We start from the raw sequence: 15,736 nt of genomic DNA, 5'->3' as shown, positions 1-15,736 counted from the left end.
CCTTCTGTAGGAACACCTCCAGTATATTTGATTAGATGGTGAGAGCCAGGGGGTCCATGTAACTGGCAAATGCTGCCTCCTCTCAGAATCTCCTCGTTACAGAACTTCAGTGAGGAAGCAGAACATCCTCCTCCATCCACATTCTCCTCTGTGCACTGGTGGTGGGTCGTTAATAAAAGATCAGAACTAGAATTTTACATTAGAAGGGTGAATCGGGGGAGTTGGAACTGGGCTTAAATAATTACTTTGATGGGATTTTGCCATTAGTTTACTGCACATAGAACTTGCCGGTTACATAACTGTCTCCATACAACATGTCCCATATGTCCCTGTTTGCGTTCACAATCTATGCGCACACAGCCAAGAAGATCGGCATCTCCCTGGTTGGCAGTCCGTTGGGAAGCCGCAATTGTTTTACCATCTTTTATAAGTTTTATTGAGATCTCATCCCCCCCCCCCCCCCCTTTCCAGTAGTGACCTAAGTGCTTGGGGCCCTTCTTCCAAGAAGTGTGGCCACATCGAATCCCCACCAATAACAAGTGTGGCCACAGTTTTAATGATTTGTATTAGGGCTCTTTCAGGCTATACGTGCTGTCGTGCGCATTTTGGCAGCGCGCATAGTGTGCGACACGCAAGAACGGTAAAAGGGCATGGACAGCCCTTCTGCCGTTCCCATCATATGCACTGCAGTGCGATACGCTATAATTTTTGGGAATCGCAGCGCAGATCTCATTCACTGGAGTGAATGGGATCTGTAGCGCAGATTGCGTGCGATCGTACGCGTTGCGTTCCAATCGCACAGCCATCTGCTGCATGAGCTGAACAAGGCCTTAGATTTTATGCTTTTGGAAGTCTAATCCATTAAAACATTTGCTAGTGTAAAATGCAGAAAACTTCTTTATTTAAACTTTGGTCCACTTGAAAAGGAGGAACTTTTTGCATATTGATGTCCTGTGTACGGATCGGAGCGTTTCCTTAAGTTCCTGTTTAGAGCAGAAGCTGGAAATCACTCCAGGAATGGTAGACTTGGCATTCCAGTCTGATTTTTATCCTTTTCCGTCATTTTTGTCTCCACAACCAACCCTTTCATATTAATGCCAGAGAGCTTCATGGAAGTCATAAGGACAGGTAATGAGGCAAAATCACTGTGAAAGTCCAGACATCAGTATAAATGCCTCAAAAGTTTACAGCCCCTTTCTACACTATCCAGGACTTGGGGCAGGCATCACGGTCGGTGTTATTTAAATAGTTTCTTCTCGCCGACACACGACTATCTGCCACCATGCTGTTTTCAGAGGAAACATGAGTTTTCAGAGGAAAGCTGCAAACCTGTTGAGATTCAGAACCACCAGGGTTCTACCTAGTGGGCTTAATGGAAAGCATTAGTAAAAACCTATGCACAGTACAGTATTGTTTGCCTTCATACAATAGGTAACTGCATGTGATCTCGTCCCCAATTCTCACCACACATCTCATCAGACAAGACACATTTATATTGCGCTTTTCTCCAGGCGGACTCAAAGCACCAGAACTGCAGCCAATTAGACGCATTGTATAGGCAGGAACAGTAGAGTCTTGTCTAAGATCTCCTCACTGAATAGGGGCTGGCTTATTGAACAGGAAGAGCCGAGATGCAGACCTGGTCTCCTGTGTCAGAGGCCTTACTGTGAGAGGGCTGGTGCACACCAGAGCGGTTCTGGAGCATTTTTTAAAACGCTTGCAGGGGGAAAACCGCTTGGCTAATGAAAGTGAATGGGGTGGTGCACACCAGAGCCGGTCATTTTTTCCACAAACGCAAACTCTGGGGCTGCAGCATGTTTTAGATTTCTGAGGCATTTCTGCCTCAATGTTAAAGTATAGGAAAGTGGAAAACCACTCTGAAAAAACGCTAGAACTGAGCGGTTTTCCAGGCGTTTTTGTTACAGTAGCTGTTCAGTAACAGCTTTACAGTAACAATATTTGTAAAACAAAAACGCTCCAAAAACCGCTAGGCATGTTTAGAAAACCTCATTAAACATGCCTAGAATTGCTCTGAAAATCTGCTTCAAAAACCTCTAGCGTTTTGCAGATCTGCTAGAGGTTTTTGGTGTGCACTGGCCCTTACTGTTGGACATAAAATCAATTATTTATTTGTATCTGGTAAACAAGTAATATGGATGCTAACCAGGCAATCCAAAAGTTAAAATCTCTATTACTTTTCTTGTTGATAAATGATCATTCCCCAGTTTTCCTGACTCTTATTTGGTACACAAAAAGGAAGTTGCAGGGCATGCTGGGTTGTCCTTTTTTTGCTTCTCTACTTCCCATCAGACTTAACTAATGCAGCCTGATTGGCTCAAGCCTCTTTCCCTCCTGTTTTCCCCTCCCACACCTTTGTTCCTCTCTGATTGGCCAATATTTCTCATGCTAAGACAATGCACTTTCTACAGTGAAGGACGGGCAAATCAGGCAGAGGAGGAAATTGCATCCAGATTGGCTTCAAAATAGCCACAGCTGAAATAGGAAATTCTGAGAAGGATTTTCTCTTTTTTTTACTGTAGAAGAATTACTAAAATCAAAACGTGAACAGTGCAATACATACAGTATGTTATGCAAGTAGAGCAAGTATTTATCTACTTATATGGTACATGTGTGGGGGGGTTCTGAGATAGTATGGCTGGCAGCTCCTCTTTAACCACTACACTATCCAGCCACCACAGGACAGAAAGCAAAGCTGTCCAAAGCATTTTTTTTTATTTCTGTTACTTGTTCAATGCACTTTTAAAGAAGTAGTGTGTATAACAATTCAGAGAGAAGGAACAACCTTACATAGTGGGTAACTAGACAAGGAGCAGAATATTGCACTATAAGTTACATCACAGCTTGGCCTGAGTTGTGCCATTGATCCGATCAGCTGCCGTCTGGCTCTTTCTCTCTCTCTCCATGTGATAACTGTGCTGGAATGTGGCTGGCTGAGGGCCAGATCTATCTGGCATGGATGAAAAATGAGAGCAGGAAAGGGCTCTCTGCTCACACAGTGCTGACACAGGAGGGGGGAGGAGGAGGAAAGGCTGCTATGGGTGTGGCAGGCTTGTAGTGGAATGTCACTGGAGCATATGACTCCCTCATTGTACTTTACACTGCTGCTTCAAGTCCCTGCAGTTGTCTTGAAGACACTGCTGGGAGAGGAGCCAAAAATAGGCTGTAGCATTTCATAAGCCTGGTAAGGGGATGGGAGGTGGTCTATGAATGCTGGGGAAGAGCAGAGATTGTTCCTTTAGCAACTAAATTGCAGAGGTCATTTATATCTCCCAACTTTTTGAGATAAGAAAGAGGGACACAAGCCACACCCCTAATCATGGCTCCACCACACCTCTTATAATACCCCAGCCACGCCCCGTTACACCCCTAGTCACACATTCCATAAATATTTCATAAGAAAAATGTTTTATAATTCAGAGCACACTAGTCCTTTCTATCCTGTTCATTTTGTATTATTACGTACCCCATGTTTGTTTCTTACGTTGTACAGCGCCACGGAATATGTTGGCGCTTTATAAATCAATAATAATTTTCCTTCATATTAACATTTGAAAATAAAGACTATATCAATAAAGGTTGGGAATAAAGAGTCAATTAAACAATTTTCAGTTGAAAAATGCATATATTTGCATAGATTACTCAGATCTGTATTTGAGTCCTGAAAGGGACAAATGAGGAGGAAAGAGGGACAGAGGAACTGGGTTCCCTAAAAGGGATTGTCCCTCCAAAAAAGGGATAGTTGGGAGCTAAGCCTTACTTTTCATAAAAACATTATTTTGTGCAGTGGAAAGATGCAATGACTCCATCAATCAATGCGCCTGTGAGGAACAGAAAGGGATCTGGAGGCTGCCATATTTCTTACCTTTTTATGCTAGGCATACACGGGTCGATGCGCCCTTATCAATCGAGCCGCTGATGGCTCGATTGATAATTTCCAACAGGTCCGATGACCCGCCGGATCGATTCCCTGCTCGATCCCCGCTGGTGGACAATAGCGGGGTAATCGAGTGGAAGATAAGGAAGCGCCCGCGGGGACAAGTGGGAATCGATCCGGATGGCGGCGGGGACGTGGCGGGAGTCGTTCCGGTGGCTAATCGAGCCGCTGGATCGACTCGTGTATTCCCAGCATCAAACAAATCAAGTTGCCTGACAATCCTGCTGATCTCTTTGGTTGCAGTAGTATTTGGATAACACACCTAAAACAAGCAGGCTGCTTACAACTGAGATCTGACTGGATTGAAGTGGACATGAACTGAGAACCAGGGGTGTAGCAATAGGTGGTGCAGAGGTTGCAACCGCATCAGAGCCCTTGGGCCAAAGGGGCCCCATAGGGCCCTCCCTAAACTTCAGTATTAGCTCTCTATTGGACCTGTGTTCATAATAATCACTTCTACAGATACTTTGAATAGTGGCGTCATTAACAAGCTGTTCCCCATCCCCGTCTTGCACCTCTGACACAGTAGTTGCCTTTTTTCAGGTTTTTGTGTGCCGTATCAATTGTTATATATAGAGTGCTTGGGGGGCCCCAATGTAAAACTTGCATAGGGGCCCACAGCTCCTAAGCTACGCCACTGGTTAGAACTCCTCTCTGCTCTAAATGATACACAACAGCATAATAACCTTTAGGCCTCTTCCACACCAAGACGTTGCATTTTAGGGGACGTTAAGATCGCATACCGTGCCCCTAACGCAACGCATGGTGGTGTTGAAGTTGGACGTCAGATTAAGCTGCGTTATGCGGCTCTTGGTGCGCTGTTTTCGTTCTATCTATACTGATAGAACGGCCGCGCCAGGATAGTGATGGGAAGTCCGGATCTTTTCAAGGATTCGGATGATTCGAATCAGATCATTGAAAAGATCCGGATCTTTGAACCGAATCATTTGAATCGTTTTACTAGGGAAGCAGATTGGGGGTGAAACTACTAGCAGGACAGGACTTTCCCTGCACTGTACATTCTGTATGTTCTTCTTTCTTCCAGACAGACATCCACTGTGAACCGAATCGTTCATTGTGATGATCCAGATGATTTGACTCACAAAAAAAGATCTGGATCAAATGAACGATTCATTCATGATCCAGACAACACTGAGTCCAGGTTATGTCACCACAGTGTAGTGAATATTAATTAGCCATATGGCTAGTCACTGAGCATGTGCAAGTAGTCTAACGCAGCTAAAGCCCAGTATAACGCACAGCATGCTGCACTTTCATTCAACGTATAGCGTTACAATGTAACACAACGTGGGCACTGTGAACAGCACATTGATTTTTCGTTACTGTGAGTTGCATTGATTTTTCGTTACTGTGAGTTGGGCTGCGTTACAGGCTGCTCTAACGTGGGACCACTGTGAAAGCGGCCTAAAGCAAAAAACATGTATTTGGTACAGCTGATAAAAATCCTAAAATAAAGGTGCACAGTTCATCCTGGTTCATGGAAGCAGACATATTGTTTACAGCCTGTGCTTTCAAATGGGCTAATCTGCCATAGGCAGTCATGTGACAAGGGAGGATCAAATTACAACTTGTGATTAGACACAAATGAGGGGGAATTAAACAGGCTAAACTCTCTAAATACATACAGGGTGCATTTCTCTACGTTTTCCTTCTGTCCTGTCAGTGATGAACTCCTGATCTACATATGCTTATTCAGGGTCTATGGCTAAAAGTACTGGAGGCAGAGGATCAGCAGGACAGCCAGGCAAATGGTATTGTTAAAAAGAAAATTAATATAGCAGCATCCATATCACTTTCAGTTCAGGTATCTTTTAAAGGACAATTGAGGTGAGAGGTATATGGAGGCTGCCATATTTATTTCCTTTTAAGCAATACCAGTTGCCTGGCTGTCCTGCTGATCCTGCAGCTAAATAGATCAGCAGGGCTGCCAGGCAACTGCTATTGCTGAAGCCATTTTAAAAACTAGTTTTACCTGTTATTTAGCTTAAGGATGATTATCAGTGCTAAAACGCCGCATTCCCGCGTCAGAACGAGGGTTTTATAACCCCCAAATCCTAGGGCAAAAATCCACGACTCTCAAAGTCGTGGATTCTGCTGCCCGGGGAGGCAGAGCTTAGCGCTGTAGCTCTGCTTCCATGTGCGTCAATCCACCACTGATCACCGCCTCTCCCCACCCCTCTCAGTGAAGGAATGAGAGGGAGAGGTGGGGATTGACGCGAGTAGAGGCAGAGCTACAGCTCTAAGCTCTGCCTCTACCAGGAAGCACTCCCCGGTTTTTGCCCCCGAGGATTTGGGGGTTATAAAACCTCGTTCTGCCGCAGGAATGCAGCGTTTCAATAACAGGTAAAAACTATTTTTTAAAATAGCTTCAGACTCTCTGGCAATATAGGGAGGAGTATCAAACAATCTGCACAAGGATTCAAATTAAGCAGAGACGCTTATTTTTAATTTGAATCCTTGTGCAGATTGTTTGATAATCCTCCCTATATTGCCTGATGAAGCGGGGTTGAACCTGCGAAACGCGTTGCATTTCTTTTTGGAGTTCCTAATAAATGTGTTTGACTGTCTGAATCGCAGTCGTTGTTGTGTCTGCTTGAGGGAGGTAAGACCACCACTTCCTCCTTCAATTTTGCCATTTAAGTTGGTTTTTAAGCTCATTTAATCTAATCTTATACTTTTGGCGCCTCTGTTCATTGTATACAATTTTGAGTCCACCCTTGGTGGAGGGTTGCTACCCTTTCTTCCTGTCTACAGAGAGCGACTTCTTAATCCTGAGTGGGGTCAGGACAATCTCCCCACCTGCCTTTACAGTGGTTGCCTGCTGGTGACCCTGACTTGTGAGTATCTAGCAATACAAACTTATTGCCACCTTGTCCAGTACGAATTACACTATTGGGGCTCTTGGTGTTCCCTATTTTTATCACCCTTACTAATGTTTACCTGTTCTCCCTCCTGCAGAAAATGGATTCCAGTGGAGTCAAGGTGTTGGAGACGGCGGATGACATCCAGGAGAGGAGACAGCAGGTGCTGGATCGTTATTTGCGGTTCAAGGAGCTCTCTACCATCCGACGCCAGAAGTTGGAGGACTCTTATCGCTTCCAGTTCTTCCAACGTGATGCTGATGAGCTTGAGAAATGGATTCAGGAGAAGCTCCAGATCGCATCCGATGAGAACTACAAGGACCCAACTAACCTTCAGGTGAGGAGTCTAACCAGACCGCAGGGATGACTCGGCTGTGGCTGCTGTTATGGAATCCCCTCAAGTGTAAAATGTCATGCTGAAATCTATCGGGAATTGGTCTGCGGTGTATTGGCAGGCAACAGATCTTTCTCCAATCAGATTTGATCAGAGAGGGAGAGATCTGTTATTTTGATCAATCTGCCCATACATTGCTGGATGTATGGGCACATTTATCCTGTCACCAATATCACTTGAAAATGGACAGAGACAGGTGGCCAGTCGGTGCAGATTAGATAGGCAGATATTGGCGGACATCATTTCGGAGTCTGCCCTGAGAGTCTCACTCCATACACCTATACATTTAAAGAGAATCTGTAATTAAAAAAAAGGGCCCCTGTGGGGTACTTACACCCGGCAGGGGGAAGCGTCTGGATCCTAATGAAGCTTCCCCATCCTCCTGCATAGCCCTAATCCAGCGCTGGCTCCCCCCAAAAATCCAGTACCATCTTGGCAGTGCCATCTTCCTCCTCGGCACCAGGGGAAATAGGAGAGCCCGATCGGGATTGCTCTACTGTGAGGACGCAAGACGCCTGTGACATAGAGGGGACCTGATCAGGACTGGCTATTTCTTCCAGAGCCTGAGGCTAAGATGGTGTACCACGCCTGCGCTAGATCTCAAAGGTAAATCTTGCCGTCTGTTGCTGTCCGGGTTCCAAGCGCTGCATCCATTCTGCACAGAAGGAAGGGAAAAGACTCATTAGGATCCAGACACTTTCCCCTCCCGAGATAAGTACCCCCAGGGGCATTTCTTTTTTTAATGACCAATTATTTTTAAAGATGGGGGAAACCTCAAAGTTGAGAGTCAAACAGTTATAAGGTAGCAACACGTATGTTTCACAGATTTTTTTTCCACTGCTTAGTAGTTGAGGGATTAGTATGCAGATCCATATAGTCTCATGTTGGGGTCACCATGAAGAAACCGTGTGGTTTATGCCAACCAGAATATGACCTCAGTTCTCCCATGCATATGTTATGACAGCCTATACGAGTGTAGTTTATGTGCAGAAGTATAAATATTTGGTTATCTGGCTAAACATATACAGTATACTGTTTACCTGGTTTATCTGACTTCAGATGTTGTTTTTTCTGGAAGTAGCAATTTCCTGTATTTACTTGTGCATAGGCTAATGTCCATTCTGTCTGCTTCTAGGGAAAGCTGCAGAAGCATCAGGCCTTTGAGGCTGAAGTACAGGCCAATTCTGGAGCCATTGTTAAACTGGACGAGACTGGAAACCTGATGATCTCAGAGTCTCACTTTTCTTCAGAGACCATCAGAGTACGTATTTGAATGATTTGTGTTTGGAGCATCTTCGCTGCTCTGTGTATTTACACTTCCTGGTGTACTCAGCTCCCAGCATGCACTGCCAGATGCTAGAGTGACTGACACAGAAAGTAACACATGGTTATTTCAGTTAACTGCCAATTAACACTAAATATAGTGCTTTTGCGTTTCACCCTTCTGTTTACATAGTTGTAATTTACTAGGTGGTGTCGGACTTCATTTATGTAAGAACGTGGAGATATTTTTAGTTTTTGTAGTGAATAGTGTGATACTCTAGCTAGTGTGTGTACAAGGTCACCCTTGTGCCAGTGGACACCTATTTAGCATCCAGCTTTGTTTACACATTCTCAGCCAAATCACTATTGTGGAGCTGCATCAGGACTGTTCCTGGCCATCCCCCTTTCCATGAGGCAGAAGGTGCTGCGGTGTGCCCAGCAGCACATCTGTACATTAAAATGACACAGACACAAAAAAAAACTTGATGAATTGTATGTGTAATACGGATAATTAATAGAACATTTTTTTTTAACAAAAAAGGATTTTATTGAAGCACTTCAATTAATTTTGACATATAAAGCACTAAATAACAATGCTATGTAGAAACAATGAAGTAGAGCAAAGTATTGTATTAATAAAACTTTAGTAGCAAAGAAAAGTCTCATATTTTTATTTTCGGTTATATAGCTTTTTAATGTTTTTATTACATTACATCATTCTGTCATATTTGCAATTACAAACCACACTCTGTATTTTAAACTATGAAACTAATGACCCTTTGAACTCCCCTGCAGCAAAACCCTATGTTAAGCTGCCTCTCGCTGTTTCTTTGATGTATAAGTGCTTCAGAAAATAGGACAGTCACTGACCCAAGTTGGGACGGAGAGCTCAGAGAAGCTCTTTTGCAATAATAATTGAGGTTTCTTAACTCTTCCTGTACTGGAAACAAATGAGACTCGTTTCTTTGCTACTAATGTTGTATTTCTTAGCTGTACTACACATACAATTCATTATATTATAAGGTTATTTTCACTTCAGATTCCCTTTAAAGTGGATCCGAGATGAACTTTTACTCATTGCATAATTGTTTTCCTTTCCTATTTATAGGGCATTCCTCAAGCCAAATACTTTTTTGTTTATGTTTTAATACTCTAATTCCCTATAAACTAAACAAGCCACGCCCACAGGTTTTCAGAGAGCCAAGGCACTTTCAGACAGTAGCAAAGGCTCATGGGAGCTCAGTCTGGGCAGGAGGAGGGGGAGGTATTACTAGACAGAGATTTCAGAGGCAGAGGGGAGGAGGGGGAAATTAGGTTTTTTTGCTCAAGATGCAGATAAGCCTGCCTCTGTGTAATGTTTACAAACAACATGGCCGCTGTCATTGTATCACAGGAAGAAATAATCATATTCTATTAAAGCTGTTTGCAGCTAGATTTGCTGTGTAAACTATCTAAACTTTAGATAAGAGATGTAGACAAGTTACTTGTTATAGTTCATTTTTCATCTCGGGTCCGCTTTAAGATTCCCTTTAAGAGAGATGGGGTGATTTGACACCTTAAAAAGAAAGCACAGAGACTCTGGGAGCTCAAATAGCGCAGTATGAAGTACGGTAAAGAAGTAAGGTACTCACAAAGGTAGGTTGCATGAAGGGCAAGCAACCACTTAATACAGGTGGAGATGCACAACCCTGACTCCACTCGGGTGTCCAGAGAAACCTGGATGTGGTCACTCTCTTGGGAAAAACAACTGGCGCCAGATGTAGCAGAGCCACAGGACCAATAGCACCCCACCAAAGGAGGGTGAAAAGCACAACAGGGGGTAAGAGGCACCCAGAGGTATATAAAATAAAGTTAAAAAAAGCTAAAAAAATTACAAAAATAAGAGGTGGCTTACCTCAATGACCACTTCATATAGCAATAAAATCTGTTATGCACTGGCAATGTGTTTCAGGGGTCTAAACCCACTTCCTCAGGCCAATCGTAGCGCCACAGGAATCTGTTAGGCTGAACAATGAGCGCCTACATCTGTACATTGATCACAGGTGAACAGTCCCTTTATTCACAGCGCATACATGGCTTAGTTAACTGAGAGGTATGGATGTTTCCTTTTAAACAATACCAGTTGCTTGTCAGTCCTGCTGATCTCTTTGGCTGCTGTAGTGGCTGAATGTCACACCTGAAACAAGCATGCAGTTAATTCAGTCAGCGTACCTGATCTGCATGCTTGTTGAGGGGCTGTGGCTAAATGTATTAGGGCTTGTTTCCACTGTTGCGACGCGATTTCGCCGGCATTCCGACGCTTGTAAAAACGCATGCGGATGCGTTTCCACATGCGTTTTTACCCGCGATTTCGCGTGCGATTTCGCATGGCAGGGTGCCATGCGAAATTAACCATGACACTGCCAGGGCAAAATAAAATTGAAAAAGGTGCGAAATCGCACGCGAAATCGCGGGTAAAAACGCATGTAACAAACGCATGTGTTTTTACTATTAAATACATTAGCGGCGATTCGCATGCATTCCACTCGCAGGCAAATTCGTTGGCTCTTTTGTGCGTTTTTTTACCGCTGAAAAAAACGCACCTCAACAACGCTACAGTGGAAACAGGCCCATCCACTTGCATTACATGTGCGAATCCGCATGCATTGGACGCATGCGGATTCGCGATAGTGGGAACGAGCCCTAAGAGACACAGGATCAGCAGGAGAGTCAGGCAACTGGTATTCTTTTAAAAGGAAAAATCCATATCATTCTCAGGTTAGGTTCACTTTAAGATTTGTAGCACTGTAGCCCTCTCTTTTATCAGCTGCAGCACTTCAGGAGATTACTGTTGCTTGTATTTGGGTACTTTACTGCATATAGGAATACATTTTATGGTGACTAGGAAAATCCAAATGATTTAAATGTGCTTTCTTTATTTATTTATACATTTATTTATTTATTTTTAAAAATTATTTCCATATGCTTGAAGTTCAGCTAGCTTCCATTGTGAAATCAGCATAGTGACAATATGTAGTTCTTGGATACATGCTGGGTGAGGTAATTTCCCTTGCATGAGCCCAGAACCATTAACACAAGTTGCATCTGTTGAAATGCGTTACTATGTAGCTTGGGCAACGCCCTACATGACTCAAACCATTTGTGAAAATGTGGTCTTGTAGTGACAGCTGACTTTTGTGTTTTCTAACCATATGGTATAGAAATTCAGAGTGATTCCAGTAGTACTTTCTGTACCATCGTCACCCTCAGAGGTTTTTATTAATGAGGAGCTGTCAGCCATACTATCTCAGAAAAAAAAAATCACATATATAAGTAGATAAATACTTTCTCTACTTACATAACATGTATTGCACTGTCCACGTTTTGATTACAGTGATTTTTATACCGTTAAATAAGAGAAAATCCTTCTTAGCATTTCCCATTTTAAGTGTGGCTATTTTGATGCCAATCATGATGTCATTTCCTCCCTCACTCTCCTCTGCCTGATTTGCCTGCACTTCACTATAGAAAGTGCATTGTCTCAGCATGAGAAATATTGGCCAATCAGAGAGGAACAGAGGTGTGAGAGGGGGAAAGGCTGCATTAGTTAAGTCTGAGGGGAAGTAGTGAAGCAAAAAAAGACAACCCAGCATGCCCTGCAACTTCCTTTTTGTGTACCAAATTTTGTGTGTACCAAATAAGTCGGGTAAACTGGGGAATGATCATTTATCAACAAGAAATGTAATAGAGATTTTAACTTTTGGATTGCCTGGTTAGCATCCTTATTACTTGTTTACCAGATAAAACTAAAGAACTGATTTTTGATTTTATGCCCGACAGTTACATTGCCAAGGGGAGGGAAACTTGTTAGCTCCCCTCCCACATTCCTGCTCCTCACTGATTGGCTGAGGGTAGTTCAGTGTCACACAAGGCTGAGAAGGTAATTACACCTCACCCCTCTGCAAAAGCTGCCGAAATGTAATCTATGCTATGCTGTGCTCACATGTTTTTATTTAGCCAGCTAGTTATGACAGTGCAGTTCCTAGTACAGAGCTCAGTGGGGAGGAGGGTGGGCAATGCATACACCATTTCAGGCAGAGGAGGAAAAAAAAGTAAGGGAGAAAATTACATCATGATTGACTTCAGTCCAAGGCAGCAAAGATGGAAAAAAACCTGGAACAGTTTTCTCTTTATTTACTATATAAAATTCACTGAAATCAAAATTTTGCCAGTACAATACATATGTTATGTCAGTAGAACAAGTATTTATCTACTAATATATGGTTATTTTCTGGGATAGCATGGCTGTCCCTGCTGCTTTAACCAACCCTAGTGGTGCAGTAGCTATCTAGATACCTCAAGGTGTACTTTAGGCTTTTTTTACATTGCAAATTGCAATTCCAGTTCACAATTTTCACTGGAATCACTCGTAGTGTAAAAGAGTCCTTAAAGGGAACCAGAGCTGAAGTAAAGAAAAAGATTCTATACATACCTGGGGCTTCCTCCAGCCCCATACGTGCTGATCAATCCCACGCCGCCATCCACCGCTGCCCGCATCTACGAGAAGCGGCTCCTGTCAGGTATGTATAGAATCTTTTCTTTACTTCAGCTCTGGTTCTCTTTAAATAGATCAAAATGACCTAAATGTTATTGAGTTTGTCATACGCACTGGTAAGTAGACACACGCATTTTGTATGCCTTAGTCCACACTTTTATGTTAATATACATGTCTGTTGTTCAGTCTTTCACGCCATACCGGACAGCACAGAGGCCTATAGTGACCTCTGTACAAGTGGGGTCTCATATCCGAGTAGGTGGAGGTGCCTTAGTGTGCAGTGATAACTTTCTCTGTTCTATCTTCTAGTGCATGCTTTTTCCAGCTGTGTGTGTTACTCTCTTACAATGGTTACTTTCTTAAAGATCATAGGAGTATTCCTGTGCTGTATATCTTTTTATTGTTGATGCTGTCTTTCTGCAGACTATTGTACAATTTAGAATATATACAGTGCTGCCCATAATTCTTCATACCACTGGAAAATTTTGACTTAAAGTTACTTTTATTCATCCAGCAAGTAATTTTTTTGATGGGAAATGACTTCAGTGTCTCCCAAAAGCTAATAAGATTATGTACAAGAGGAATTATTCTGGAAAAAAAAACATTTCTCAGCTTTTATTTACATTTGAGCAAAAAGTGTCCAGTCCAAAATTATTCATCCCCTTCACAGCCTGTCACAGTCTGTGGGAAAATCCAAAGTTCTATACCATTCCAAATAGTCCAAGCTGTTCTAAAGCATCCTAATTACCCTGATTAATTGGGTAAACCTCAGTGCATGGGATTTGCATTAGTTTGATTCCTCTAAAGATGGCCATACACTCGTTAGATTAACAGCAAATAGATCATCAGATTTCTGATCTTTCTGATGTGTTTAGGAACATTTTTTTACTAGGAACAGATTTCCAATAGATTTCATTTTGAAATCTATTGAAAATCGATCTTAAGGCATTTTTTTTGCCATCAGATTTCCATTAGGACCAATGCAAAATGATAAGCAATCTCAACAGATTGACCTAGATTTTCCAGCCTGCCAGATTGTTTGAAATCGTCGATTGGTCAATCGATTTGCAATTGACCAATCGATCGATTTTGATCGGCCAGAAATCGGCTGAGTGTATGGGCCCCTTAACTCACACTCCACTGCACATAGTAAACAGAGTTGGCAAACTCCATTCTGTGGACAGACCGCAGTGGAGGCTTTGCCTATGGCAGACACTTCCTTCCATTGTGTTTAAGGTGACAGAGGTCCTTTGAAGTACTTTGTCTAGTAAAAGTGTTACAGTGCAAGTTGAGGCAAAAGCAAGTTTTGCAACACTTTTAAAAGGGTTAAATTCTTTGGTAGTCTTTTATTGCTAGTGTGGGCGAGGGGGTAAAGGGGGAAGGGGAGGGGGTTTAGGATTTTAAATGTAATAAAAAGATATTGCTAAAGGTAGGAGACAAACATGCAGCAAATACAGTCAGACTTCAGTCACACACCTGATCTGCAGGCTTGTCAGGGTCTATGACTAAAAGCCTTATAGGCAGAGGATCAGCAGGACAGCCAGGCAATCTGCATTGTTTAAAAGAAAATAAATATGGCAGCCTCCATATCCCTCTCACTTTAGATATATTTTAAATATTAAAAAACAAACAAAAACTCCTGAGTTCCTCTCTAAAGCCGCATCTACACACGTAGATGCGGCCGCGATGTTCCTTATCAATTGAGCCGCTGATGCGGTTCGATTGATAAGATCCGACAGGACGGATCTCCCCACCGCCGATTCACTGCTCGCTCCCCGCGAGGAGACAATGGCAGGGAATGGAGCGGAAGATGCGCGGGGAGGAGCGGGTATTGATTCCGGCGCGGCGAGCGGGGACGCGGAAGAAGCGATCCAGCGGCTAATCGAGCCGCCGGATCACCGCCTCATCTACACGTGTAGATGAGGCTTTAGACAGATCAGTCCAAAAATGATATGGCAGCTCCCTTAGCTAATTTATTATATGCAAGACGTGGAGCGATCAACCCACACTTGGCTTCACTACCTAGTGTGTCATTGTCGGCATACTTAGTCCAGCTCAGCCAGTTCCTGTAAAGCCAAGATCAGAATAAGACTCAGGAGAAAGTTAATTGCATATGGGCCAGCAACGGTTTTTTTTTTTTTTTTTTTTTTTTGCTACTCTTCACTCTGTGTTCTTTTTTTTGTATTTTTTTGTTTTCTCTGGTTTTACACAGTGCTGATTAATCAGGTAAACTCAGCTTAAAGCACTACACAGCAACCGATCTACAACCATCTGTTATCGCTCACGCTTTGTAACAGATGAAATCTGAGTGCTAGCTTCTGTGGGTAACAGAATCTACCCTGTCATTATTGGATGTACCATAGGCTTGTTGAATAAGCCTTTAGGACTCAATTTTGCAACATGCTTTTCAGCCATATTCGGAAGGGTCTACTAATGTCTTCATCTGTACTGGCAGCCTGTAGCTGACTTGTTGTTTTCTGATCTCAGACTCGTTTAGTGGAGCTGCACCGCCTATGGGAGCTGCTGCTGTTGCGAATGCAGGAGAAGGGAATCAAGCTGCAGCAGGCTCAGAAGCTGGTCCAGTACCTGCGAGAATGTGAGGATGTTCTGGATTGGATCCTTGACAAGGTAGGTTGCACCACCCTCCTATCAGCTCAGTGCTACTTTCACTCGTCAGGGTGTGAGAATTTTAAGGCAACTGCAGCCAA

The 15,736-nt window shown here is 43.1% G+C and overlaps 1 protein-coding gene across 4 annotated transcripts in view; it reads left to right on the top strand.

Moving 5' to 3' along the window:
- The window catches only part of SPTAN1 (spectrin alpha, non-erythrocytic 1), a 115,009-nt gene that overhangs the window by 36,857 nt on the left and 62,416 nt on the right, over window positions 1-15,736 (top strand). For all 4 annotated transcript variants that reach the window (XM_068248529.1, XM_068248528.1, XM_068248527.1 and 1 more), the window contains exons 3-5: window positions 6,935-7,174; window positions 8,367-8,492; window positions 15,516-15,656. In XM_068248529.1, coding sequence (XP_068104630.1) covers window positions 6,935-7,174; window positions 8,367-8,492; window positions 15,516-15,656 — 507 coding nt within the window. The remainder of the gene's footprint in view (window positions 1-6,934; window positions 7,175-8,366; window positions 8,493-15,515; window positions 15,657-15,736) is intronic.

Source organism: Hyperolius riggenbachi, chromosome 8 (assembly GCF_040937935.1).
Source record: "Hyperolius riggenbachi isolate aHypRig1 chromosome 8, aHypRig1.pri, whole genome shotgun sequence".
NCBI lineage: Eukaryota > Metazoa > Chordata > Amphibia > Anura > Hyperoliidae > Hyperolius > Hyperolius riggenbachi.
This window is presented reverse-complemented; position numbering and strand designations above follow the sequence as displayed.